At 38.9% G+C, this 27,819-nt stretch overlaps 2 protein-coding genes across 2 annotated transcripts in view; both read left to right on the top strand.

Annotated features, from left to right (window-relative positions):
- Positions 1–27,819, top strand: part of PRRG1 (proline rich and Gla domain 1) — a gene marked incomplete at its 5' end in the record, with an annotated part of 67,373 nt that overhangs the window by 16,999 nt on the left and 22,555 nt on the right. The gene's annotated exons all lie outside the window — the stretch shown is intronic.
- LOC110573139 (ferritin heavy chain-like) lies at positions 1,055–1,606 on the top strand. Its single transcript, XM_021681562.1, has one exon. It carries the CDS (start codon positions 1,055–1,057, stop codon positions 1,604–1,606), a length of 552 nt encoding a protein of 183 aa, XP_021537237.1.

Genomic DNA, 27,819 nt, shown 5'->3' with positions numbered 1-27,819 from the left:
TGCCAAAAAGACCAATGATACACGTGTCAAGAAGGAGACCACTCCCTTATTGATGTACTTTGCCTTCCTGTTCAAGGAAAAGCCTGTTCGTGAAATGGACATCACAACTGTGGATCAGATACATGCTAATTACATAGGTTAATCAAATGTGCCCTTTATTCCTAAGTATGCCTGGAAAAGGTTTGTAAAATATTTGAGGAAAGTGAAAGAGAAGGTCATGATGAACAAACAGAACAATTCCTGAGGTTAAAAAAAAAATACAGGAAACAGAAGAGAACTTTACCAAAACATTAAAATTCATACCCAGAATTTTGAGAATATGAATTTGAATTAAGAATATGAATAAGGGGGCACCTGGGTGGCTCAGTCAGTTGGGTGGCTGCCTTCGGCTCAGGTCATGATCCTAGCGTCCTAGGATCCAGCCCCACATCGGGCTCCTTGCTCAGCGGGGAGCCTGCTTCACCCTCTCCCTCTGCCTGCCTGCCGCTCCCCCTGCTTGTGCTCACTCTCTCACTATCTCTCTCTCTGTGTCAAATAAATAAATAAAAAATCTTAAAAAAAAAAGTATGAATATGAATTGAATAAGACTATGAATTTGAATAAGAGTATGTATTTGAGTTTGAATAAGAACAGGCTGTAATAGAGGGGATCAGTTAGAGAACAAAATAAAGTACTTGGAAAATAGACACATTATCACATAATTTAAAACTTAATAAATGTCAAGTGCCCAGCGTGGGGTTGCCCTGCCTCACTTAGGCTCCAATAGAACCTGGAACACATCACTCAGGCCCCGCCCCCGGCCCCACCCCCGAACTGGAAGCTCGCCCCCCCTTCCCTGGACCCCATTTCCGGTCCCATCCCAGAGCTTGCCCAACATCCCAACGGACACTTCTCTGAGATCTCCAACCGCCACTGGTTCTGCCTCCAGCCTCCCTTGCCACTCAGGCTGGGAAATCTCCGAGGCCGCCAGCGCCCTCGGCCCCGCCGCTGCCCGCTGCGCAGCCCTCGATTGCGCGCTGCCTTCGCCTTTGTCTTGGTGCCCGGGCCGCCAGCCATGGCCACCGCGCCGCTCTCACAAGTGCGCCAGAACTACCACCCCGACTGCGAGGCCGCCATCAACAGCCAGATCAACCTGGAGCTCTACGCCTCCTACGTGTACCTGTCCATGGCCTTCTACTTCGACCGCGACGACGTGGCCTTGAAGAACTTCGCCCAGTTCTTCCTGCGCCAGTCCCGCGAGGAGACCGAGCATGCCGAGAAGCTGATGCAGCTGCAGAACCAGCGCGGCGGCCGCATCCGCCTCCGCGACATCAAGAAGCCAGACCGCGACGACTGGGAGAGCGGCCTGAAGGCCATGGAGTGCGCCCTGCACCTGGAGAAGAGCGTGAACCAGTGCCTGCTCGACCTGCACCAGCTGGCCACCGACAAGAACGACGCCCACCTGTGCGACTTCCTGGAGAACCACTACCTGCACGAGCAAGTCAAGTGCATCAAAGAGCTGGGGGGCTATGTCACCAGCCTGTGCAAGATGGGGGCCCCGGATGCCGGCATGGCAGAGTACCTCTTTGACAAGCTCACCCTGGGCGACAGCGACAAAAAGAACTGAGTTGGGACTGTTTCCCCTATAGCCCAGGGTGCATGGTGACGTTCCCTGATCACCATGCCGAGCATGCATATTGCAGTATTGCCTTTGCAAAACGTTCCAGTTTTTTTCTTCCAGTTTTGCCATAAATAAATAAAGTTGTTTGGTTTCAATAAAGTTACTTGGTTCTTAAAGAAAGGTCTCTGGTTGATTCGCGTGCCAATCTCTCACCTTTTAAGTTTTAAAACAGGTATCCAGGAGTCTCTCTATCCACCCAACCCCATCTACATGCAGCTCAGGACCTCTGAAGATGGAGGGAGAAGATATTTCATGGGACTGTAGAAAACACAAAATTAATCTTACCCTTATAAACAGTGTGGGGTGGGTGGTCTAGGGCCCTGATGAATGTGGGAGCCTGTGCATAGTAAAAGTATAAAAATATGGCCTGAAAATTATGATTGGGGTTGATCTGGGGAAAGAGTGATAGAAATGGGTTTGGGCAGGGATTAAAGTAAAGGAGGTCTTCAGCTTTACCTGAAAACTTTTAGTTTGTTAAAATATGTAAATACTAATGTTTGTTAATTCTAGATAGCAAGAAAGGGACTCCAGAAGCCATGGCAGGATACCTCTTTGACAAGCTCATCATGGGCAACAGTGATAAGAGAAACTGAATATTAGGCTGGCTTCCCCAAGATATGGGAGTGATTGCCTTTGGACCCCTTTGCAGGACATGCATATTGTCATTAGGAAACTTCTGCTTCCCCTTATAAATAATGTGATTATGTGGGATGGGGTAAGATGGGTGGTTTGGAGCCCTGGTTGCTGTAGATGGATGTGTATGACAAAAGTATAGAAAAAGCATGGTCTAGAATTCATAATAGTAGTTGCTTCTGGGAAAGAAGTGAAAAATGGGATTGGGCAGGGATTAAAATAAATGGAGTCTTCAACTTTATCTGAATCTTTTTTAGCTCATTAAGTCATGCAAATGTTGTTTATTGTTTCTCAGTAACAACTTGGGGGCCCTGGAAACTGGCATAGTAGATTATCTGCTTGGCAGGTTCACCCTTGTCAGTCAGTGAATATGGAACTGTGTTTTAGACTTATGTCTCTATATAGAGACACGGGTGTGATTTCAAATGGCCATCAGTGCCAGGTATGCATGCTGCCAATACAAAACCTCCAGTTACGGGTTTTTATGTACACTTTCTAATAGTTTGGTATAGAAAGAAGACCCTCCCTACTCAGTATAAGAGTTGAAAATTTAACAAAGATGCTAAACATCAAAATATTTAATAATATGAAGTAGATTGAATCTCCAAGAAAGAAATAATTCATAACAATAATAATTCATAGTCATAGAAGGACCTTGTACAATAACAACCACTCAGAAGAAATTCCAGAAGAAGAAAGCAAGGGGTTGTTCAGAGAAAGAGTAGACAATAATCAAGAAATAATTTTTTTAAAAATAGTATAATCCAAATACTATTATCTTATATATTTCCTCCTTTAATCTACTAATGTTCTGAATTACATTAATAGATTTTCCTGTGTGGAATTATTTTTTTATTCCTGGAATGAAACTTACTTGGTCACTGTCGATTTGTTTTACTACAATTTTTTTGAGATATAATTTAGAGATACAACATTATGTAATTTTAAGGTATACAGTGTGTTGATTTGATACACTTACATGTTGGGAAATTATTGCCACCAAAACCCTAGAAAAAACCTCCATCACTTCATATAATTACCATTTCTTTTTGGTGGTGAGATTACTTAAGGTTTATTCTCTTAGCAATATTCAAAGATATAATATTGTTAACTATAATGGCCATACTATACATTAGATATCTATAGTTTGTACCATTTGATCAATATCTTCCCATTTTCTCCAACCTCCAGCTTGTGGTAACTACCATTCTACTCTACGTTTCTGAGTTTGGCTTTTTTGAGTTCCTTATATAATTGATAGAATACAGTATTTGTCTTTTTCTGACTTATTTCACATAATATCCTCAAGTTTCATCCAAGTTGTTGCAAATGGCAGCATTTCTTTATTTCTTATTGCAGAATAATATATATATATATATACACACCACATCTTCTTTATCCATCTACCCACTGACCAACAGTTAGGTTGTTTCCATATATGGCCTATTGTGAATAATGTTGCAGTGAACATTGGGAAGCAGTTATCTCTTTGAGATCCTGTTTTCATTTCTTTGGGATAAATACCCAGAAAATAAATTGCTGGATCATATAGCAGTTCTATTTTTAATTTTTTGAGGAATGTCCGTACTGTTTTCCATACTGGCTGTATCATGCCATACTCCCACCAACAGTACACAAGGGTTTCCTTTTCTCCACATCCTTGCCAACACTTGATATTTCTTGTCTTTTTAGTGATAGCCATTCTAACACATGTGAGGTGATATCTCATTGTGACTTTGATTTGCATTTCCCTGATGACTAGTGATGCTGAGCACCTTTTCATATACCTGTTAGCCATCTGTATGTCTTCTTTGGAAAAATGTCTTTTCAGGTTCTCAGCCCATTTTTTAATTGGGTTGTGTAAGTTCTTTATATATTTTGGATATTAATCCCTTATCAGATATATGCTTTCCAGATACTGTCTTCTATTCCATAGTTTGCCCTTTTGTTTCACTGATTGTTTCTTTTCCTCTGCAGAAGTTTTTTAGATTAATGTAGTCCCACTGATTTATTTTTTGCTTTTGTTGCTTGTGCTTTGGGTGTCATATCCAGAAAATCATTTCCAGGACCAATATCAAAGAACCTTTTTCCTATGTTACCTCCTGGGAGTTTTATGGCTTCAGGTCTTACGTGAAAGCCTTTAATCCTTTTTGAGTTAATTTTTGTGTATGGTATAAGATAGGGGTCCAGTTTCATTCTTCTGCATGTGGTTATTCAGTTTTCCCACCAGTTTATCAAAGACACTATCCTTTCCCCACTGAGTATTCCTTGCTCCCTTGTCAAATATTAGTTGACCATTTATGTGTGAGTTTATTTCTGAGCTTTTGATTATGTTCCATTGGACTATGTGTCTTTTTTCATGCCAGTACCACACTGTTTTGCTTTATAAGGTTTTGTAGTATTGTTTGAATTCAGGAAGTACAATGCCTCCAGCTATGTTCTTTCTTAAGATTGCTTTGGATATTCAGGGTCTTTTGTAGCTCCATAGGAATTTTAGGATTGTTTTTCTATTTCTGTAAAAAAATGCCATTGGAATTTTGATAGGGTTTACACTGAATCTATAGATGACTTTGGGGAGTACAGACATTTTAACCATATCAATTCTTCTGATCAATGAACACAGGATATCTTTCTATTTATCTGTGTCATCTTTAATTTCTTTCATGAAATTCTTAAAGTTTTCAATGTACAGATCTTGGTTAAATTTATCCCTAATATTTTATTGTTTTTGATGCTAATGTAAATGGGATTGTTTTCTTTATTTCTTTTTCTTGTTATTAGTATATAGAAATGCAGCTGTGTTTTTGTAACCTGTAACTTTTCTGAATTCACTGATTATTTCTGACAGGTTTTTGGTGGAGTCTTTAAGACTTTCTAGATATAAAAGCATATCATCTGCAAAGATAATTTGACTTTTTCCTTTCTAATATGGATGCCTTTTATTTCCTTCCCTTGCCTGAATTCTCTGGCTAGGACTTCCAGTACTATGAGTAATATGAGTGGTGAGAGTAGGCACCTTTGTCTCATTCCTGATCTTAGAGGAAAAGCTTTCACCATTGTGGATGTCACAGCTTGTCCTTTGTGACCTTTATTATGTTGAGGTATCTTTTTATACTCAATTTGCTGAGAGTTTTTTTATCATAAATAGATGTTGAATTTTGCCAGATCCTTTTTTCTGCATCTATTGAAATGATCATGATTTTTATCCATTTTGTTAAAGTGGTGTATTACATTGATTGATTTATGGGTGTTGAACCATCCTTGCATCCCTGGAATAAATGCCCCTTGATAATGGTATATAATCCTATTAAAGTTTTGTTTAATTTGGTTTGCTAATATTTTGTTGAGGATTTTTACATCTATATTTGTCAGAGATATTGGCTTGTAATTTTCTTGTGGTATCCTTGTCTGGCTTTAGTATCAAAATGTTGGCCTTGTAAAATGAATTTGGAAGTGTTCTGTCATATTTTTTTGGAATTGTTTGAAAAGAATTTGTATTCTTTTTTAAATGTTTGTCAGAATCCACCAGTAAAACTGGTACTGGACTTTTGTTTGTTGGGAGGTTTTTGATTACTGATTCAATCTCATTACTAGTAATTGGTCTGTTCAGATTTTCTAGTTCATCATGTTTCTGTTTTGGTAGGTTGTATGTTTCTCAGAAATTATCCATTTTTTCTAGTTTGTCCAATTTGTTGGTGCCTACAGTTGAATGGGAGTTAGGTGCACCAGCCCCCTGTGCAGTCAAAAATCTGAGTATAACTTTTAGCTCCCCAGAAACCTTACTACTAATAGCCTACTATTAACCAGAAGCCTTACCAATAACATAAATAGCCAATTAACACATATTTTTATGTTATATGCATTATGCTGTATTCTTACAATAAGGTAGAGAAAATAAAATGTTACTAAGAAAATCATAAGGAAGAGAAAATTACACTTAGTACTGTAAAAAGTCCACATATAAGTGGACTTTTGCAGTTCAAACTTATGTTTAAGTGTCAACTGTAATTGTTTGGAGCAGTCTCTGAAGTTCATTTGTATTTCTGTTGTAATTGTCTCTTTTATTTCTGATTTTGTTTGTTTGAATCTTCTCTTTTTTTCCCTTAGTCTAACCAAAGTTTATTGATTTTTTAAAATTTTTCATTTTATTTTCTGAACATTCTATAATGTAATATCTACATTTATAAATTTTAAAAATCTTCAAAAAACATTCCAAAATAAACAAATAACATTCCATATGTTCTGCAATTTTTTATTAACTTTCAGAATAATAGAAATATCTTGGGAGTGTCCTGCCAAGTAACTATTGGAGGACAAAGTTCATATTGATCTGTAAGTACTGATTCAAATGTGGAAAATGGGTCTCATGATCTCAGATACATCTGTAATATTCCAGCAACAAAACCTATTTCCTGCACTTGGGACCAGTCTTTCCTAAATCCATAGAAAGTACTTCTGTGAGAAGGTGCCCAACTGAAGCCAACTACAGGAGTATTAGCAGGGACTCAGAGTAAGCATCACCATGGACAGCAGCTGTTGCCACTGACTCCATGCAGGGCACAGTTGTTCTTGCTTGAAGATCTCCTGACAGAAGGGATGAGCACTTTTCCCCCAAAGGCTTGAGAACTGAAAGTATAGATGAATGAATTAATGAATGAATGAATGAGCAAGTGAATTTTAAGAAAATCAAAGGTGGTTGAAGAATGCCAGAGAGGTCTTCTGACCATTTGATTTTATTTATCCTTTCAAAAACCAGCTGTTAATTTTCTTGATCTTTTTAAATTTTTTTTCTGGTCTCTATTTCATGTTTTTCTCCTGTGGTATTTTTTTATTTCCTTTCTTATGCTAACTTTGGGCTTAGTGTGTTCTTTTTCTAGTTCCTTGGTGTGTAAAGTTGTTATTATTTTATCTTGATCTTTTTTTTCTTGATGTAGACATTTATCAGTATATACTTGCCTCTTAGAACTGCTTTTCCTGCATCCCATTTTTTTTTGTATGTTGTGTTTCCTTTTTTGTTTAATTCAAGATATTATTCTGATTCCCTTTTGAATTCTCCTTTGACCCACTGGTTGCTCAGGAGTGTGTTCTTTTGTTGTTAAGTTTTTATTTTTAATTAATCTCTACACCCAACATGGGGCTCGAACTTACAATCCGGAGATCAAGAGTTGCACACTCCACGTACTGAGTTAGCCAGGCACGCCAAGGAGTGTGTTTTTTTAATTTCCACATATTTGTGAATTTCCCAGCTTGCCTTTTGTTGACTTCTAGCTTCATACAGTTGTGTTCAGAAAAGATACTTGGTGGGGCGCCTAGGTGGCGCAGTCGATTAAGCATCCAGCTCTTGGTTTCGGCTTAAGTCATGATCTCAGAGTACTGGGATCGAGCCCTGCATTGGGCTGTCTGTTCAACAGGGAGTCTGCTTGAGACTCTCCCTTTCCCCCTCGTGCTCATGCTCTCTCTTTCTCTAAAATAAATAAATCTTAAAAAAAAAGAAAAGATACTTGGTGTGATTTTGGTCTTAAATTTGCTAAAAATTGTTACATGACCTATCACGTGGTCTATCCAGAGAATGTTGTGTGCACTTGAGAAGAATGTATATTGTTTTTGGATGGAATGTTCTGTAGATTTCTGTTAGGTCCATGTGGTCTAAAGTGTAGTTCAAGTCCATCATTTCCTTTTTTTTTGGTCTGGATGACCTATGCGTTTTTGATAGTAGAAGCTTAAAATTCCCAGCTTTTTGTATTGCTGTTTATTTCTCTTTTTAGTTGTTAGTATTTGGTTTATGTATTTAGGTGTTCTATTGTTGGGTGCCTAAATATTTACATATATCTTCTTTATGGATTGATCCCTTTATCTTTTTATAATGACTTACTTTGTGTGTGTTGATCATTTTTAGCTTCAAATCTGTTTTGTGTGATAGAAGTATAGCTGTCCCTGCTTTCTTTTCCTTGAAATGTCTTTTTTCCATTTATTCACTCTCTACATGTGTCCTTAAAGCTAAAATAAGCCTTTTTTAAAAAAGGTTTTATTTTGGGGGCATCTGGGTGGTTCATTTGGTTAAGCTTCCAACTCTTGATTTTGGCTCAGGTCATGGTCTCGAGCCCACATCAGTCTCTGCGCTGTGCGTGGACCCTGCTTAAGATTCTCTCTCCCTCTCTCTCTGCCCCTCCTCCTCCCCACTCTTGTGCACATGTTCTCTCTCTCTCAAAAATAAATAAATAAAAATGAAAGAATAAAAAAGATTTTATTTTTAAGTAATCTGTACACCCATTGTGGGGCTCAAACTTATGACCCTGAGATCAAGACTTGCACACTCCTCTGACTGTGCCAGCTAGGCACCCCTAAAATAAGTCTCTTATAGGCAGTTTATCATTGGACCTTGTGTTTTTTTTTTTTTTATCCCTTCAGCCATTCTCTGTCTTTTGATTGGAGAATTTAATCCTTTTAAATTTAAAATAATTATTGATAAGTAAGGTCTTACTATTGCCATTTTGTTCATTGTTGTCTGTTTTGTAGATCCTTTGTTCCTTGCTTTCTCTCTTGCTGTGTTCCTTTGTGATTTGATGACTATTTGTAGTGGTATCCTTTGACTCTTATAATTTTTTGGTTTTTTTTGTATCTAATACAGTTTTTTCCTTTGTGTCTTTAGGGTTGGTTGCTGGAAGATTATTGTATCCTTTGGTTGTGTCATGTTTCCTTGATTTTTTTCATGTTCCTTGAAGTTTTCCATTGCTCTGTTCTCATTTGAAGTAGCAATCTTTTACAGTCTTTACTAACTGCCTTCAGGAGAGAAATACTTGCCATTAGCCCTGATAGTGATTCTGAGACTTTCTCGGACTTTCTATGGATACAGCTGCTCTCCACTTCTTACTCCCTCTTGTGGCAGAATTCTTAAGCTCTCTCTTATGCCTTCTCTCCATCCTGCAATGCACCAGGCCAGGTGTTGACATTCTCACTTTTGTTTTCCAAAGACTGGTACTAAAGCTTAAGTTTTTGCTACCTAGCCATTTCCCAAAGCTCACTTTTGCCACTGCTGACATGAATGTGCTAATGAGGAGGCACAGAAAACCACCAGAATCTGCAAGTCAGAGACCACAAATTTGAGCTTTAGTGCCACTTTTTGGAAGACCAAAGTGAGAGGAGCGCACACCGGAAGCTGACCACAGTATGGCAGAGGTGTGTGGTGGAGGCATTCTGAGTGCTAGGGGTATGCATAGGCCAGTTGAGGTCATCTGTGGGTTTTACCAGCAACTCGTAGGCAGGCTTCTTGATGAAATGTAAGACATGGTTGGTCGATCCATGTCCCCTTAATACCCTCTGAGAGTCTTATTTGCTGGCTCTCCCAGCTTCTTCCTGATTCCCAGTCATGTAGCTGAAGATTGGGTACTTCTCCCCAGTGTGTCCCAAATTTGTATTTTGTACCAATGGTGTACAGAAGTTCTCTGGAAACCGGAACTTATACAAAGGCTTTCTAATCTGTGGATGCTTGTGTAAATCATTGTTTTCCAGGGGCTCCTGAAATGTAGCCAGGATGGACTGGAACCAGTTTACAGGCCACTACATGTTCCATAGCTGGGAACAAAGTCTATATGCCTTTACCCAATACACAAGTGGTTGAGATTCCAGATTCCTTCTGAGTCATTTGGCATATGGAGCTGGATCATTTCATAGCTCCCACAAAGGCACTTCTGTCTGTGGATGGATGCCAAATGATGGTTGGGGTGGGGCAGTACAAAAACCAGAACTGTCTTATTACACCATGATGCTGACATCACTCTTGCTAATATTTCAATTTAGGATTTCACATTTCTCTACCTTAACATGTAGTTTTCTTTTCAGATGTGTGAGTACCATCTTTGTCCTGTTTTGGTATTAGGATTATTCTGGCCCTGTAAAACAAATTGAGAGGTTTTCTTTCTTTCTTTCTTTTTTTTTTTTTTTCATTTTATATGCTCTGGAATAGTTTTCATATTATAGGTTTTCTTGTTCTAAGAAGATTTAGTAGAATTCACATTAAAATTATCTGGGTCTCCTCTCTTTTTGAAGATAGATGCTTTTATTTCTGTAAAAAAAATGGCTTTGGGATTTTGATAGGGATAACATTGAATCTGTAGGTTGTTTTGGGTAGCACAGGTATTTTAACAGTGTTAAGCCTTCTATTCCATGAATATGATCTGTCTTCACATGTACTTGTTTCTTTAATTTTTTCGGCAATGTTTTGTTCACATTGATTATCATATGTTCAACTATCCTCATGCCCCAAGGATAAATCCCACTTGTTGAGGTTTGTTGCATCTATATTCATCAGAAATATTGGCATGTAGTTTTCTTTTATTGTAGTGTCTTTTTCTGGCTTTGCAATCAGAATAATACTGGCCTCATAAAATGAGTCTGGAAGGGTCCCCTCTTCAGTTTCTTGGAAGACTTTGAGAAGGATTGGTATTAATTCCTCTTAAATTCATTTAGAACCACAAAAGGCCCCAATGGCCAAACAATCTTGAGAAAAAAGAACAAAGCTTGAGGCCTCATACTTCCTGAATTAAAAACATCTTACAAACCTACAGTAATAAAAACAGTATGGTACTGGCATAAAGACAGATAGACAATAGAACTGAATTGAGACCCCAGAAATAAACCCACAGATACACGCTCAAATGATCTTCAACAGGGGTGCCCAAATACACAATGGGGAATGTATAGTCTGGGAAATAGTGTTGGGAAAATTATACATCCATATGGGTAAGAATGAAAATGGAACTCTGTATTACACCAGAGACAAAAATCAACTCAAAATGGATTAAAGAGTTTGACATAAGAGGAAGGTTGGGCAGTGGGCAAAGGGGATCACATTAGAGCTACTGATAAAATTATAACTAAAACTGAAAATCATAATGCACATTGCCATTGAGATTCTCAAGCTTCGTTACACATTAGAATTACCACCAGGCTACATCCCAGACCAGTTATATCCCAGACCAATTACGTGCCTCTGGGGGCAGTACCTAGGCATTCCAGGCAGTCAAACCAGTGTGCGTGAGCACCTTGCTCGTCAAAGTATGCTCTATGGCAAGCAGTCACCTGAGAGCCTGTTACAAATGCAAAATCCCAAGTCCCATCCCAGACCTACAGTATCAGAATCTCCATTTTAATAAGACCGCAGGTGATGAATATGCCCCCTGATGTTTTTGAATCACTGCTTTATCATCCTGGTTTTCAACTATGGCAATACATTGGGATAACCTGGGATGCTGGAAAATAATACTCATGCTCAGACTTTAACTACTTACCCAGTTATATCCTTATGAACGTACTGGAAGAAACACACTAAAAACTTATTGTAACTTCAGAAACTGTCATTGAATTAACAAATATTTAAAAAGACTTGAAAACCTTATCTAATTTTCATTGATGTTGGATATGTGCACACACACTTTTTAACTTTTTTTTAATTCCAGTATATTTAACATACAATGTTATTTTTAGGTGTACAATATAGTGATTCACCAGTTTCATACATTACTCAGTGTTCATCCCGATAAGTATACTCTTAATCCCCCTTTACCTATTCCATCCATCCTCCCCCTCCCCACTGGTAACCATCTATTCTCTATAGTTAAGAGTCTGGTTTTTTTTTTTGGCTTGGTCTCACAACCCTGAGATCATGACCTAAGCTGAAATCATGAGTCAGATGCTCAACTGACTGAGCCACCCAGGTGCCCCAAGATTTCATTCTCTTTTATGGCTGAGTTATACCCTATTATTTATGTATCACATCTTTATCCATTCATCTGTCAGTGACCACTTGGGTTTTTTCCATATATTGGCTATTGTAAATAATGCTGCAATACATAGGGGTGCATGTCTCTTTGAATTCATGTTTTTGTAAATACCCAATAGTGGAATTATTGGATCATATGGTAATTCTATTTTTAATTTTTGAAGACCCTCCATACTGTTTTCTACAGTGACTGCAATAGTTTGCATTTCCAACAGTGCATGAGGGTTCCTGTTTCTGTACATCCTCGCCAACACTTGTTGTTTCTTGTATTTTTAATTTTAGTCATTTTGACAGGTGTGAGGTAATATCTCATTGTAGTTTTGATTTGCATTTCCATGGTAACTAGTGATGTACATCTTTTCATGTATCTGCTGGCCATCTGGATGTCTTTGGAGAAATGTCTGTTCATGTCTTAACTGGATTACTTGGTTTTTTGGTGTTGAGTTGTGTAAGTTCTTTATACAGTTCTTTATACTCCCCCTTTATCAAATATGTCATTGATGAATATCTTCTCCCATCCAGTAGGTTGTCTTTTAGTTTTGTTGGTTGTTTGCTTTGCTGTGCAAAAGCTTTTTATTTTGATGTAGTCCCAACAGTTTATTTTTGCTTTTATTTCCTTTGCCTCAGGAGACATATCTAGAAAGACATTATGGCTCATGTCAGAGAAATAACAGCCTGTGCCCTCTTCTAGGATTTTTATGATTTCAGGTCTCAGATTTAGGTCCTTAATCCATTTTGAGTTCATTTTTGTGTATGGTGAAAGAAAGTGGTCAGTTTTCCCAGCACCATTTGTTGAACCCATTACATATTCTTGCGTCCTTTGTCAAAGAGTAATTGACCATAACATCATGGGTTTATTTCTGGGCTTTCTATTCATTGATCTATGTATCTGTTGTCATGCCAGTACCATCCTGTTAAGATTACTACAGCTATGTAATATAACTTCAAATCTGTAATTGTGATACTTCCAGTTTTGTTCTTCCTTTTCAAGATTGTTTTGGCTATTTGGGGTCTTTTGTTAGTTCCATAAACATTTTAGGATTGTTTGTTTTAGTTCTGTGAAAAATACTGTTGGTATTTTGGTAGGGATTACATTTAATCTATACATTGCTTTGGGTAGAATGGACATTTTAACAATATTTGTTCTTCTAACCCATGAGCATGGAATGTCCTTCCATTTGTGTCATCTTTAATTTCTTTCATAAATATTTTATATTTTTCAGAGCACAAGTCTTTCACTTCCTTAACTTTATGTATTTTACTATTTTTAGTGCAATTATAAATGGGATTGTTTTGATTTTCTTTTTTTTAATACCCTTTCCTTGTTTTTTTATTATGTTATGTTAATCACCATACATTACATCATTAGTTTTTGATGTGTTCCATGATTCATTGTTTGCATATAACACCCAGTGCTCCATGCAGAACGTGCCCTCTTTAATACCCATCATCAGGCTAACCCATCCTCCCACCCCCCTCTTCTTCTTTTTTTTTAACATATAATGTATTATTTGTTTCAGAGGTACAGATCTGTGATTCAACAGTCTTGCACAATTCACAGTGCTCACCATAGCACATACCCTCCCCAATGTCTATCACCCAGCTGCCCCATCCCTCCCCCCCCCACCACTCCAGCAACCCTCAGTTTGTTTCCTGAGATTAAGAATTCCTCGTATCAGTGAGGTCATATGATACATGTCTTTCTCGGATTGACTTATTTCACTCAGCATAACACTCTCCAGTTCCATCCATGTCATTGCAAATGGCAAGATTTCATTCCTTTTGATGGCTGCATAATATTCCATTGTATATATATACCACATCTTCTTTATCCATTCTTGATTTCTCTTTCTGATATTTCATTATTAATGTATAGAAATGCAATGGATTTCTGTACTTTGATTTTGTATCCTGCAGCCTTACTGAATTCATGTGTCTGTTCTAGTAGTATTTTGGTGGAGTTTTAGGGTTTTCTATATATAGTATCTTGTCATCTGCAGATAGTGAAAGCTTTACTTCTTCCTTACCAATTTGGATGCATTTTATTCCTTTTTTCTTGTCTCCTTCCTGTGGCTAGGACTTCCAGTACAGTGTAGAGTAAAAGTGAGAGTGGACATCCCTGTCTTGTTCTTTATCTTAGAGGAAAAGCTCTCAGTTTTTCACCATTGAGTTTGATGTTAGCTGTGGGTTTTTCATAGATGGCTTTTATTATGTTGAGGTATGTTCCCTCTAAACCTACTTTGTTGAAGGTTTCTATCATGAATTAATGTACTTTGGCAAATGCTTTTTCTGCATTTATTGAAATGATCATATGGTTTTTATCCTTTTCTTTTATTGATGTAATATATCACTTTGATTGATTTGCGAATATTGAACCACCCTTGCAACACAGGAATAAAGCCCACATGATCATGGGGAATGATTTTTTTTAATACATTGTTGGATTCGGTTTGTTACTATTGTGATGAGGAGGGGTGCCTGGGTGGCTCAGTCGTTAAGCGTCTGCCTTCGGCTCAGGTCATGATCTCAGGGTCCTGGGATCGAGCCCCGCATCAGGCTTCCTGCTCTGCGGGAAGCCTGCTTCTCCCTCTCCCACTCCCCCTGCTTGTGTTCCCTCTCTCACTGTCTCTCTCTCTCAGTGCTCCATGCAGAACGTGCCCTCTTTAATACCCATCATCAGGCTAACCCATCCTCCCAGTCAAATAAATAAATAAAATCCTTAAAAAAAAAATATTGTGTTGAGGATTTTTGCATATATGTTCATCAGAGATACTGGCCTATAGTTCTCTTTTTTTGTGGTGTCTTTATCTGGTTTTGGTATCAGAGTAATACTGGCCTCATAGAATGAATTTGGAAGTTTTCCTTCCTCTTCGATTTTTTGGAATGGTTTGAGAATAGGTGTTAACTCTTCCTTAAATGTCTGGTAGAATTCACTTGTGAAGTCAGGGCACCTTGGTGGCTCAGTCAGTTAAGTGTCCGACTTTTGGTTTCTGCTCAGGTCATGATCTCGCAGTCGTGGGATCAATCCCCACCTTGGGCTCTGTGCTCAGTCTGCTGGAGAGTCTCTCCCTCTCCCTCTGCTCCTCCTCCTGCTCACAGTCTCTCTCTCTCCCTGCTGAGCAGGGAGCCTGATGTGGGACTCGATCTGGGGACTCCGGGATCATGACTTGAGCCGAAGGCAGTTGCTTAACCAACTGAGCCACCCAGGCGCCCAATAAAATCTTTTTTTTTTTTTTTTTTTTAAAGAATTCACCTGTGAAGCCATCTGTTGTGGCTTTTGTTTGTTGAGTTTTTTGATTACTGATCCAATTTCCTTGCTGGTAATTGGTCTGTTCAAATTTTCTATTTCTTCCTACTTCATTTTTGGTAGGTTTTATGTTTGTAGGAATTTATCTATTTCCTGTAGTTTGTCCAATTTGATGGGATATAATTTTTCATAATGTTCTCTTACAACCCTTTGTATTTCTCTGGTGTCTGTTATTTCACCTCTTTCATTTCTGATTTTGTTTATTTGAGTCCTTTCTCTTCTTTTCTTGTTGAGTCTGGCTAAGGGTTTGTCAATTTTGTTGATTTTTTTTTTTTCTCCAAAGAACCAGCTCCTGGTTTCATTGCTCTGTTCTGTTGGGGGTTTTTTTTAGTTTCTATATAATTTATTTCTGCTCTACTCATTATTATTTCCTTCCTTATACTGGTTTTGGGTTTTGCTTTTTCTTGTTTTTTTTTCTGCTCCTTTGGGTGTAAAGTTAGGATTTTTGAGATTTTTCTTCTTGAGGTAGGCCTGTATTGCTATAAACTTCCCTTTTATTATGGTTTTTGCTGCATCTGAAAGATTTTTGGACGGTTAGGTTTTCATTTTCATTTGTGTCCATGTATTTTTTTATTTTTTCTTTGATTTCACAGTTGACCCTTGATTGTTTAGTAGCGTGTTATTTAACCTCCATGTATTTGTACTCTTTCCAGATTTTTTCTTGTGGTTGATTTCTAGTTTCATAGCCTTGTAGTCATAAGAGAGGCATGGTATGACTCTGTTCTTTTTGAGTTTGTTGAGGCTTGTTTTGTGGCTTATTATGTGATCTATTATGGAGAATGTTCCATGTGCACTTGCAAAGAATGTGTATTCTGCTGTTTTAGAATGAAACGTTCTCAGTATAGCTGTTAAATCCATCTGGTCCAATGTGTCATTCAAAGGTACTGTTTTCCTTGTTGATTTTCTGTTTGGATGATCTGTCCATTGATATAAATGGGGTGTTATAGTCCCCTACTATTATTGTATTACTATCAATTAATTCCTTTATATTTAACTATTTTATGTATTGGGTGCTTCCGTGTTGAGTGCATAAATATTTAAAATTGTTGTATCTTCTTGTTGGATTGTCCCCTTAATGAGTATATGGTGTTCTTCTTTGTCTCTTGTTAGGGTCTTTTTTTAAAAGTCTATTTTGTCCAATATAAGTATTGCTACCCCCAGCTTTCTTTTCACAGCCATTTGCATGGTAAATATTTCTTCATCATTTCACTTCCAGTTTGCATGTGTCTTTAGGTCTGAAACGAGTCTCCTGTAGGCATTGTATAAATGGATCTTGTTTTTTTTATCCATTTCATCACCCTGTCTTTTATTTGAGCATTCAGTCCATTTACATTCAAAGTAATTACTGATAGGTATGTATTTATTGCCATTTTGTTACATGTTTTATGATTGTTTTTGTAGTTCTTCTCTGTCCGATTCTTCCCTTGCTTACTTCTCTCAGGATTAGTTGGCTTTCTTTAGTGATAGACTTGGATTCCTTTGTCTTTATTTTTTGCATCTCTATTACTGATTTTTGATTTGTGTTACCATTAGGTTTGTATATAACATCTTCTGTAGCAGTCTATATTAAGTTTGTGGTTGCTTGAGTTTGAACCCATTTTTTAGTACTCTCCCTCTCACCATGTTTTAGGTATATGGTGTCCTACCAGCTTTTGTGAGTCACTTGACTGATTTTTATAGATATACTTATTTTTACTGCTTTTGTACTTCCTACCTTTCTTACTCTTATTTATAGTCTTTTCTTTCCAAAGAGTCCCCTTTATCATTTCTTGCATGGCTAGATTAGTGGTCATGAATTCCTTTAGTTTTTGTTTGACTGGGAAACTCTATTTCTTATATTCTGAATGGTAGCCTTGCTGGATGTTCTTGGCTGCAGATTTTTCCCTTTCAGCTTTTTTGAATATACCATGCCACTTTATTTTGGCCTGCAAGGTTTCTGCTGAAAAATCAGCTGATAGCCTTATGGGGTTCCCCTTGTATTTAACTATTTTCTTTTCTCTTGGTGCTTTTAGAATTCTCTCTTTACCACCATTTTTTTTGCCATTTTAACTACTATATGTCTTGGTGTGGACTCCTTGGGTTGACTTTGTTGGGGGCTCTCTGTTTTTTCCTGCATCTGAATTTCTGTTTCCTTCCTGATTTGTGAAGTTTTCAGCTATTATTTCTTCAAATAAATTTTCCGCCTCCTTTTCTCTCTTTTCTTTCTGGCATCCCTGTAATGTGAATGTTATTACCCTTGATGGAATCACTGAGTTCCCTAAGTCTATTCCCATTTTGCCTAGCTTTTTTTTTCCTCACCTGCTCAGCTTGATTACTTTCCACATTACTCCATCCTCCAGGTTCCTGATTTGTTCTTTCACTTCTAATCTGCTGTTTATTCCACCTAGTGTATTTTAAATTTTATTTATTATGTTCTTCATTTCTGATTGATTCTTTTGTATCTCTTTATTAAGGGTCTCACTGATTTTTTCCACTCTTTTTCAAATCAAGTAGTATCTTTATGATCATTACTTTAAATTATCAGACATATTACTTATCTCTATGCTTTTGTCTAGTTCTTTCATTTGGGATATTTTACTGTGTTTCCTCATTTTGTCTAACTCTTTCTGTGTCTCTTATTGTTAGGAAAGTCAGCTATGTCTCCTGCTCTTGAAAGTAGTGGTCTTTTGAAAAAGGGGTCTTATAGTGGCCTGCAGTGCACTGTCCCTGTTTACTGGAACCTGACACTTCAGGGGTGCCTCCTACGTGTGTAGCATGTGCCATGCTGTTGTGACCCACGCTTTCCTTCAGTCCAGTTGTCTGCAGTGGCTTTCTTTGCCCATTGTGGACAGTGTTTTGTACCTGTGGTGTTAGTGGAACAGTCTGGGGCTGCCTGGGGCTTGAGTTGAGTCAGACCAAGCATTTGCCAGAGATGCAGTAGCACCAAACTGCAGGGTGTTTACCCTGCATTGTCCTCTGAGAAGCTTTCATTGTAAGCTTTTATCAGACCAGCTGTCTGCTCCTAGCCCACCGCTGAGTCCACAGTCGGACTGGTATGTGTAGTTGTCTTTCCCTCTCCCTAGGGCAGGAGTTACTTTGTAGTGGTATTGGCCCCTGTCAGGGCTTCCTGCACGCTGCCAGGCTTCTGGCCCTGGTTTGAATGGTCTCTGGCCGGGAGCATTTCAGAAGAGGAAGATCTGCAATGTGTGGGGAGCTGGGGGTTGGTTGGGCAGCCATGTTAGCAAGCTCTGCACTCCCCAGGTGTTCTGTGGGAGGGGCCTTGTAGACCCCAGACTGAAGTGGGCCTGTCTGGAAGGGGTGGATCTGTGGGTTGGGGGCATGGTATAAGTAAGTTAGGTGGTGAATGTCAGCTCCCTGCTGTTTATTCCAGGGGGCGAGGGAGGGAAATGGTGCCTGCCAAGCTCCTTTGTTCTTGGAAAAGTCCCTCAGGGATCCCTGCCCCTCCAAGGCATGCTCTGAGATGAGGAAACAACTCTCCCTCCTGTATGACTCAGGTGTTTTTCTCAAACTAGTGATTCTGTGCTATATTTCAGGGGACTGTTTGTTGTTCTGTCTCTTTAAGGGTGGGGATTCAGCTTCCTCTTACCCTCCAGGCTCTCCCAGAGCCAAGCCTACTGATTTTTAAAATTCTAGGCTTTAGGTCCCACTGACTGTTACAAACTCACGAAATTTGGCCCCTGTGGTTTTCAAAGTCAGATGTAATAAAGAATCATTTTTGCTGCACAGCCTCCCTGGTGTAGTAGCCTTCTCTCCCTTCCCTGTGCCTGGGGGTCCCTCCCTCCCATGGTCCACTTGCAGTCTGTTTAGCTCCCTACCACATCTCCACCCTTCCTACCCTCTTTGATGTGGCCCCTTCTCTATGTTTGGTTGTGGAGTTTGTTCTAGTGTTTGGGTCATTTTCTGGGTTTTTACACTGATATGCATGTTATCTAGTTGTATCTATGGGACAAGGTGAGCTTAGGGTCTTCCTACTCTACCAACTTCCCCCTAATCCCATACTTTATACCATTTCTTAGCTAATACACATCCTACTGTCCTTGCATAAAGATGTTTCTTATATTATTTTTAGTAGATCTAATTACGTATATTAGAATTCTTAACCCTTAGAAGCCTTAACTTCTAATAAAAACTAAGAAGTAAGAAATTGTGAATTGTTATACCACATTTAGTAGATTGGCAAATTTATGAGTAGATATCATTATTTTTGGTAGCATGTGCTTTCTCAGAGTACAAAATGTGGCACAAGACATGTTTGCTGACATATCCAAGTATCTTTAGGTAACAAGAGCCAAAAGTAGATACATCTATGTTTAGTAATTAATGTTTCAGTATTTTATCTTATTTGGAAATGATCTAGATATTCAATGAATTTCCATCACTTAACCTAGAAAAACTCTAAAGTTCCAGGTTACCAAAAATATTTGGGTAACTATTTTTCAGTAGGCATACCATAAAACATTATTATTGGAAAGTACACTTATAAACTTTTATTCCAATTATATGTTTAACATAGTTTTGAACAGTCATATTCAGATTACTTATGCAAATTTCATGAGAGATTAAAACAGCCATCATGACAAAGTTTGCAAAACATACAGAGTGAGCTTATTTGACTTACCAACTCAGGTAGAATAAAAGATACATGACTACATTATATTCAGTGCTGACAACTCTGATGACATCTCTATTTTAATTAAACCAATATAGTTAAACTAGCTTTTATTTACCAAATATTATCCCAGATCACGTGAATTTTAAAGCATTTGGGTTTGTTTCTGTATTCTGTAGAGTTTAAAAATATTAAATTTGATAAGTGCTTATTCTTCTGAGTCAATTAAATCAAGCTTTTTAAAAAGTAATTTTAGCAGTACCATCCAGGGGAAGAAAAATATGTCACATATGTATCATACATCCACAGACATAGATAGAAACACAGACACCCTATAGCTTACATTCAAAATTTTAGCTATGAGGGCGCCTGGGTGGCTCAGTTGTTAAGCGTCTGCCTTCAGCTCAGGTCATGATCCCAGGGACCTGGGATCGAGCCTCACGTCAGGCTCCCTGCTCGGTGGGAAGCCTGCTTCTCCCTCTCACACTCCCCCTGCCTGTGTTCCCTCTCTCGCTATGCCTCTCTCTGTCAAATAAATAAAATCTTTAAAAAAAATTTTTTTTTAGCTATGAATCAGGTACAATACAAACTCCACTAGTTAATAACACTTGAATTCAAATTATGTTCGGGCAGACAGAACAAGTTAAAGTTACGTGCTTCAGTGGCTGAGGCTTTTTACTAATATTTGTGGAGAAAATTATTATTTTTTAAGATTTTATTTATTCATTTGAAACACAGAGATAGAGAGAGAGAGAGAGAGAAAGCATGAGCAGGGAGAGAGGCAGAGGGAGAGGGAGAAGCAGGCTTCCCGCTGAGCAGGGAGCCCAAAGCGGGGCTCGATCCTAGGACCCTGGGATCAAGACCTGAGCAGAAGGCAGATGCTTAACCATCTGAGCCACCCAGGCGCCCCTGTGGAGAAAATTATTAAGATTTGTATTTTTCCTTCACAAGCAATCTTATGGAAGCTATGGACTAGATTTGGGCAAGGGAGCTTTTATAGCAGTTTGTATTTTAAAAGGCCTCTTTCCTCCACTGTTTCTCCATTCTTAGGTGATTGAGGGCAGTGTCTTATTTACCTCCTTGGGTATTTACATTTCAAAGACATGTAAAATTTACATCTTCAAGGGAGAAGTTTTAGTGCCTTTTGGATGACCTCAGCAGTCCTAATAAAATGTAGTAGTGAAGACCCATAATTAGGGGGAGTGTCTTGTCAAAGGAATTCTCTGGACTCAGGGTCAAATAGGGCATCTTTAGGGTTGCAACTGAAGGAGGGGGTCATTTGGGTCACTAAAGTCAGGGAAATGGTAAGCCCATTGGATCATGCCAATTTTGCACGGCAGGAGACAGACCTCATCTTAATGTTTTGCCTTCACTGTGATCCTTAGCAGTGATCACTGTTGGAAGGATGGGCACAGCACCAGGCAGTAAATTATCTGAGGAGAGGAAGGCCCCTGGTACAAATATCTGACTCCAGGGACCTTTGCCTTCTCATTTCTCTTTTCCTTCTCACTGGAGTCTTTGATAACCCTGTCAGCTTTTTCCTTGGTCTTAGGGACCCCTTATGAATCCCATTTCTTGCTTTTGCCCAGTTCATGGGAAAGCTGAGGGGGCTCAGGATCTGTGGTATCTCAGAAGAAACAAGCATATAGCTCAGATGGACCTTTAAGAAGATTGTGGATTTTAAGGTCTTTAGAGATGCTGAGCATTTGGCACATTTTGGCCACCATGAGTAACAATTCATAGCCCCTTCCAAAACAAAAAACAACCTGCAAGAGCCAATTAGCTTCCCTCTATCTTATGCAGTCCTGCTACATAAAATATTTTAAAAGGTTTAAATTTCAGTTAAGGTAGTTTCTGATCTGTTTCCACTTCTTCATTTTCTCCCATTCCCTTAATCTTATGTGTTGTTAACCAGTAAGCTTTGGATGATGTTACTGTGCACTCCCTTCATAGGCAGTTGCTTTCCAGGGTGTCCCAATCAACCTGTCCAGGAACTGGGTCCACCTCTACTAGCCTGATATGCACAAGGGCTTTGGGAAAAGCCCCTGGGCCTCTGGAGTGTAATGCCAGAGCCTTGGCATGTTGGTATGCTGCAGCACTGAGCAATGCCCAGGAATTTTCCAGGGGGTTCTACATTTATTAAGGAGCTAGTGCACCTCCTTGCTCGAGGTTCTTAGGGGGTGCTGGCAATAGATGTTCAGGAAATTTTTTTTTTTAGCAACTTTGAACCAGGAATTGACCCGTGATAGTTCATCAGGTCAGAGGATAAAGAGCAACAACAGCACTGTGTTAAGTGGCAGCATAGAGACCATAGGCCTCTGTTGTATTTGCCTTTTCATAGGGCCACTGGTTTCCTGTTGCAAGGCTCTTTCACTCTCTGGGTTAGGACTTACATTCTAGGCACAACCCACTGACTCAACTGTTACAGGCAGAGGCTGCCCATCCTCTTCAACTACGGGAATCCTTTCCTCCTGCTTTATTCCACAGCCTCTCCTTGCACAGTGGCAATGGCTTTGCAGCCCACTCCACCCTACTTAGCTCTCCTCGGACCTGAGGCATGGAGGACCCTTGTGCACATTAATAGTCAGTTAAGGCCCTTATAATCAATGGTCTGATCATCTTGTTAGACCATATGGCCTTCATCGGGCTGCTCTTGGAAGAACACTGAATTATAGCAGCTGTGATATTTTGGGTTTCATACCACAGGCAACACATGACAGAGGCAATATGTGAAAGCACAGAGCAGTGCAGCAGACCTTCAGGAAGCAGTGTTCCTTTCTCAGATGAGGTTCCCCACTTGAGTTAGGTGGTTTTTAAGCAAGTTGCAGCTAAAGGACATTCTCTTAACTGCAAGGGCAAACACGAAGTCCTGCTGACTACCTCAATTGTGTGCAGATCTCAGCCTATCAGTAACCAATATTGAGGCTGGACCAGCCCTTGTGGTTTTTATTATGATTGCAAGACGCCCTCAGCAATACCATCAAGAAACTTTGAAACAAACAAGATTTATTGCTTACAGATTCTGGAAAGCACCCAGCAAGGTCGTGGGAAGAGAGAGAGAATACAGGACTACGATTTTGTGTGTTCACTCTTTATCTGTGAATTTAAAACATACGAGTATGAATTTAAAGCACAGGAAGTGGAAAACAAGCCGTCCAAATGGTCAGTTATCTAAATCAGAGAACATCTCTAAAACAAAGGAGCAGGAGCAGAGTTGTTGGGGTGACCTGGCTCTTTATCTAATTGTATAGCAGGCAATATATTTATTCAAGATAGCCATCTTTAAAGGGGATGCCTCTGCAGTCAAACCTTAAGTTAGATGCTTGCATCATAGAAAGGAAAAACTGTCAGGGCTTACACTAGAGTATCTTAAAGGTTTCAGAGTTACCTCCTTGGTTAAATTTATTCCTAGGTATTTTATTCGTTTCAATGAAATTGTAAATTGGATTGTTTCCTTAATTTCTGATAATTATTAGTGTATAGAAATGCACCAGATTTTTGTATATTGATTTTGTATCCTGCAACTACACTGAATTTGTTCATTAGTTCTAATGGTTTTTGGCAGTCTTTAGAGTTTTCTATATATAATATGTCATCTACAAATACAGTTTTGCTTTTTCCTTTCCATTTTGGGTGCTTTTTATTTCTTTTTCTTGCCTAACTGCTCTACCTAGGACTTCCAAAATTACCTTGAGTAAAAATGGTGAGAATGGTCATCCTTGTCCTGATCTTAAAGGAAAGCTTTCAGCTTTTCAACATTGAATATGATGTTAGCTGTGGGCTTTTTATATATGGTCTTTATTAAGTTGAGGTAAGTTGCCTCTATACCTACTTTGTTGAGAGTTTTTATCATAAATGGATATTGAATTTTGTCACATGCTCTCTGCATCTCTTGAGATGACATAAGGTTTTTATTCTTTATTTGTGGTATATCATACTGATTGATTTACACATTTATAGATGCTGAACCATCCTTGCATCCCTGGAATAATTCCCACTTATTTATGGTGTATGGTCCATTTAATATACTGTTTAATCTTGTTTGCTAATACTGTGTTGGGGGGATTACATCTATGCTTATCAGGGATATTGGCCTGTAATTTTCTTTTCATGTGATTTCCTTGTCTGGTTTTAGTATGAGGATAATGCTGGTCTTGTAAAATGAGTTTGGAAGTGTTCTCTTCTGTTTTTTAGAATAGTTGGAGAAGGATCTGTATTAATTCTTCTTTAAATGTTTGGTACAATTCACCAGTGAAACCATCTGGTCCTGGATTTTTGTGTGTTGGGAGGTTCTGGTTACTGATTCAATCTCCTAACTCGTAACTCATCTGTTCAGACTTTCTATTTCTTTATGATTCAGTCTTGGTAGGTTGTATATTTCTAGGAAATAATCCATTTCTTCTAGGTTGGCCAGTCTGTTGATGTATAATTGTCCATAGTACTCTTTTATGATCTTTTGTATTTTTGTGTTACCTGGTTTTAACTTCTCTTCTTTATCCTTTCAGAAAACCACCTCTAAGTTTCATTGATCTTTTCTGTTGTCTTTAGTGTCTCATTTATTTCCAATCTGATCTTTGGTACTTCCTTCTACTAACTTTGGGCTTTTTCTTTTTTTTTTTTTTTTAAACCATTTGAAAGTACACCGTTCAAGGGCATTAAATACATTCACAGCATCATGCATCCATCACCAACATCATCTCCAGAATTTTGTCATCCTCCTAAACAGAAACTCGGTCCCCATGAAACACTGACTCCCCAGCTCCCTCCCCTGCCCCTGGTGCCGCCGTGCATTCTCTGTCTCTATGAGTTTAATTACTCAGTGTTCCTCATAAAAGTGTGATCATACAGTATTTTTTCATGTGTGACTGGCTTCTTTAATTTAGCATGTGTCTTCAAGGTCCATCCATGTTAGAGCATGTGTCAGAATTCCCTTCCTTGTTGAGGCTGAATGATATTCTATCCTCTACCCCATTTTATTTATCCATTGATGGACACCTGCGTTGCTTCCACCGCTTGGCTGGTGTGAACGCTGCTGCTGTGAACATGGGTGTGCAAATATCTCTTTGAGTCCCTACTTACAATTCTCTGGGGTATACACCTAAGAGTGGGATTACTGGATCACATGGTAATTGCATGTTTACGATTTTTGGTGTTTTTTTTTTTTAATTTTTTATTGTTATGTTAATCACCATACATTACATCATTAGTTTTAGATGTAGTGTTCCATGATTCATTGTTTGTGCATAACACCCAGTGCTCCATGCAGAACTTGCCCTCTTTAATACCCATCACCAGGCTAACCCATCCTCCCACCCCCCTCCCCTCTAGAACCCTCAGTTTGTTTTTCAGAGTCCATCGTCTCTCATGGTTCGTCTCCCCCTCCGATTTCCCCCCCTTCATTCTTCCCCTCCTGCTATCTTCTTTTTTTGTTCTTCTTAACATATATGGCATTATTTGTTTCAGAGGTACAGATCTGAGATTCAACAGTCTTGCACAATTCACAGTGTTTACCAGAGCACATACCCTCCCTAGTATCTATCACCCAGTCACCCCATCCCTCCCACCCCACCCCCCCCCCCAGCAACCCCCCGTTTGTTTCCTGAGATTAAGAATTCCTCATATCAGTGAGGTCATATGATACATGCCTTTCTCTGTTTGACTTATTTCACTCAGCATAATACCCTCCAGTTCCATCCACGTCGTTGCAAATGGCAAGATCTCAGTCCTTTTGATGGCTGCATAATATTCCATTGTGTATATATACCACATCTTCTTTATCCATTCATCTGTCGATGGACATCTTGGCTCTTTCCACAGTTTGGCTATTGTGGACATTGCTGCTATAAACACTGGGGTGCACATACCCCTTCGGATCCCTACATTTGTATCTTTGGGGTAAATACCCAGTAGTGCAATTGCTGGATCATATGGTAGCTCTATTTTCAACTTTTTGAGGAACCTCCATACAGTTTTCCAGAGTGGCTGCACCAGCTTGCATTCCCACCAACAGTGTAGGAGGGTTCCCCTTTCTCCGCATCCCTGCCAACATCTGTCATTTCCTGACTTGTTAATTTTAGCCATTCTGACTGGTGTGAGGTGGTATCTCATTGAGGTTTTGATTTGGATTTCCCTGATGCCGAGCGATGTTGAGCACTTTTTCATGTGTCTGTTGGCCATTTGGATGTCTTCTTTGGAAAAATGTCTGTTCATGTCTTCTGCCCATTTCTTGATTGGATTCTTTGTTCTTTGGGTGTTGAGTTTGAGGAGTTCTTTATAGATTTTGGATACTAGCCCTGTATCTGATATGTCATTTGCAAATATCTTCTCCCATTCTGTTGGTTGTCTTCTGGTTTTGTTGACTGTGTCTTTTGCTGTGCAAAAGCTTTTTATCTTGATGAAGTCCCAATAGTTCATTTTTGCCCTTGCTTCCCTTGCCTTTGGCGATGTTTCTAGGAAGAAGTTGTTGCGGCTGAGGTCGAGAAGGTTGCTGCCTGTGTTCTCCTTTAGGATTTGGATGGACTCCTGTCTCACATTGAGGTCTTTCAACCATTTTGAGTCTATTTTTGTGTGTGGTGTAAGGAAGTGGTCCAGTTTCATTCTTCTGCATGTGGCTGTCCAATTTTCCCAACACCATTTGTTGAAGAGACTTTTTTCCATTGGACATTCTTTCCTGCTTTGTCAAAGATGAGTTGACCATAGAGTTGAGGGTCCATTTCTGGGCTCTCGATTCTGTTCCATTGATCTATGTGTCTGTTTTTGTGCCAGTACCATACTGTCTTGATGATGACAGCTTTGCAATAGAGCTGGAAGTCTGGAATTGTGATGCCGCCAGCTTTGCTTTTCTTTTTCAACATTCCTCTAGCTATGCGGGGTCTTTTCTGGTTCCATACAAATTTTAGGATTATTTGTTCCATTTCTTTGAAAAAAGTGGATGGTATTTTGATGGGGATTGCATTGAATGTGTAGATTGCTCTAGGTAGCATGGACATCTTCACAATATTTGTTCTTCCAATCCATGAGCATGGAACGTTTTTCCATTTCTTTGTGCCTTCCTCAATTTCTTTCATGAGTATTTTATAATTTTCTGAGTACAGATCCTTTGCCTCTTTGGTTAGATTTATGCCTAGGTATCTTATGATTTGGGGTGCAATTGTAAATGGGATCGACTCCGTAATTTCTCTTTCTTCTGTCTTGTTGTTGGTGTATAGGAATGCCACTGATTTCTGTGCATTGATTTTATATCCTGCCACTTTACTGAATTCTTGTATGAGTTCTAGCAGTTTTGGGGTGGAGTCTTTGGGGTTTTCCACATAAAGTATCATATCATCTGCAAAGAGTGAGCGTTTGACTTCTTCTTTGCCAATTTGGATGCCTTTAATTTCTTTTTGTTGTCTGATTGCTGTGGCTAGGACTTCTAATACTATGTTGAATAGCAGTGGTGATAGTGGACATCCCTGCCATGTTCCTGACCTTAGGGAGAAAGCTCTCAGTTTTTCCCCATTGAGAATGATATTCGCTGTAGGTTTTTCATAGATGGCTTTTATGACATTGAGTTATGTACCCTCTATCCCTATACTCTGAAGAGGTTTGATCAAGAAAGGATGCTGTACTTTGTCAAATGCTTTTTCTGCATCTATTGAGAGGATCATATGATTCTTGTTCTTTCTTTTGTTAATGTATTGTATCACGTTGATTGATTTGCGGATGTTGAACCAACCTTGCAGCCCAGGGATAAATCCCACTTGGTCGTGGTGAATAATCCTTTTAATGTACTGTTGGATCCTATTGGCTAGTATTTTGGTGAGAATTTTTGCATCCATGTTCATCAGGGA

Source organism: Neomonachus schauinslandi, chromosome X, assembly GCF_002201575.2.
Source record: "Neomonachus schauinslandi chromosome X, ASM220157v2, whole genome shotgun sequence".
NCBI lineage: Eukaryota > Metazoa > Chordata > Mammalia > Carnivora > Phocidae > Neomonachus > Neomonachus schauinslandi.
The sequence above is the reverse complement of the archived record's forward strand: the minus strand, read 5'-3'. Positions and strand labels throughout refer to the sequence as shown.

What these genes read in the sequence shown, in the direction of transcription:
- LOC110573139 (XM_021681562.1), top strand. Translation starts at nt 1,055, where the DNA reads ATGGCCACCGCGCCGCTCTCACAAGTGCGCCAGAACTACCACCCCGAC.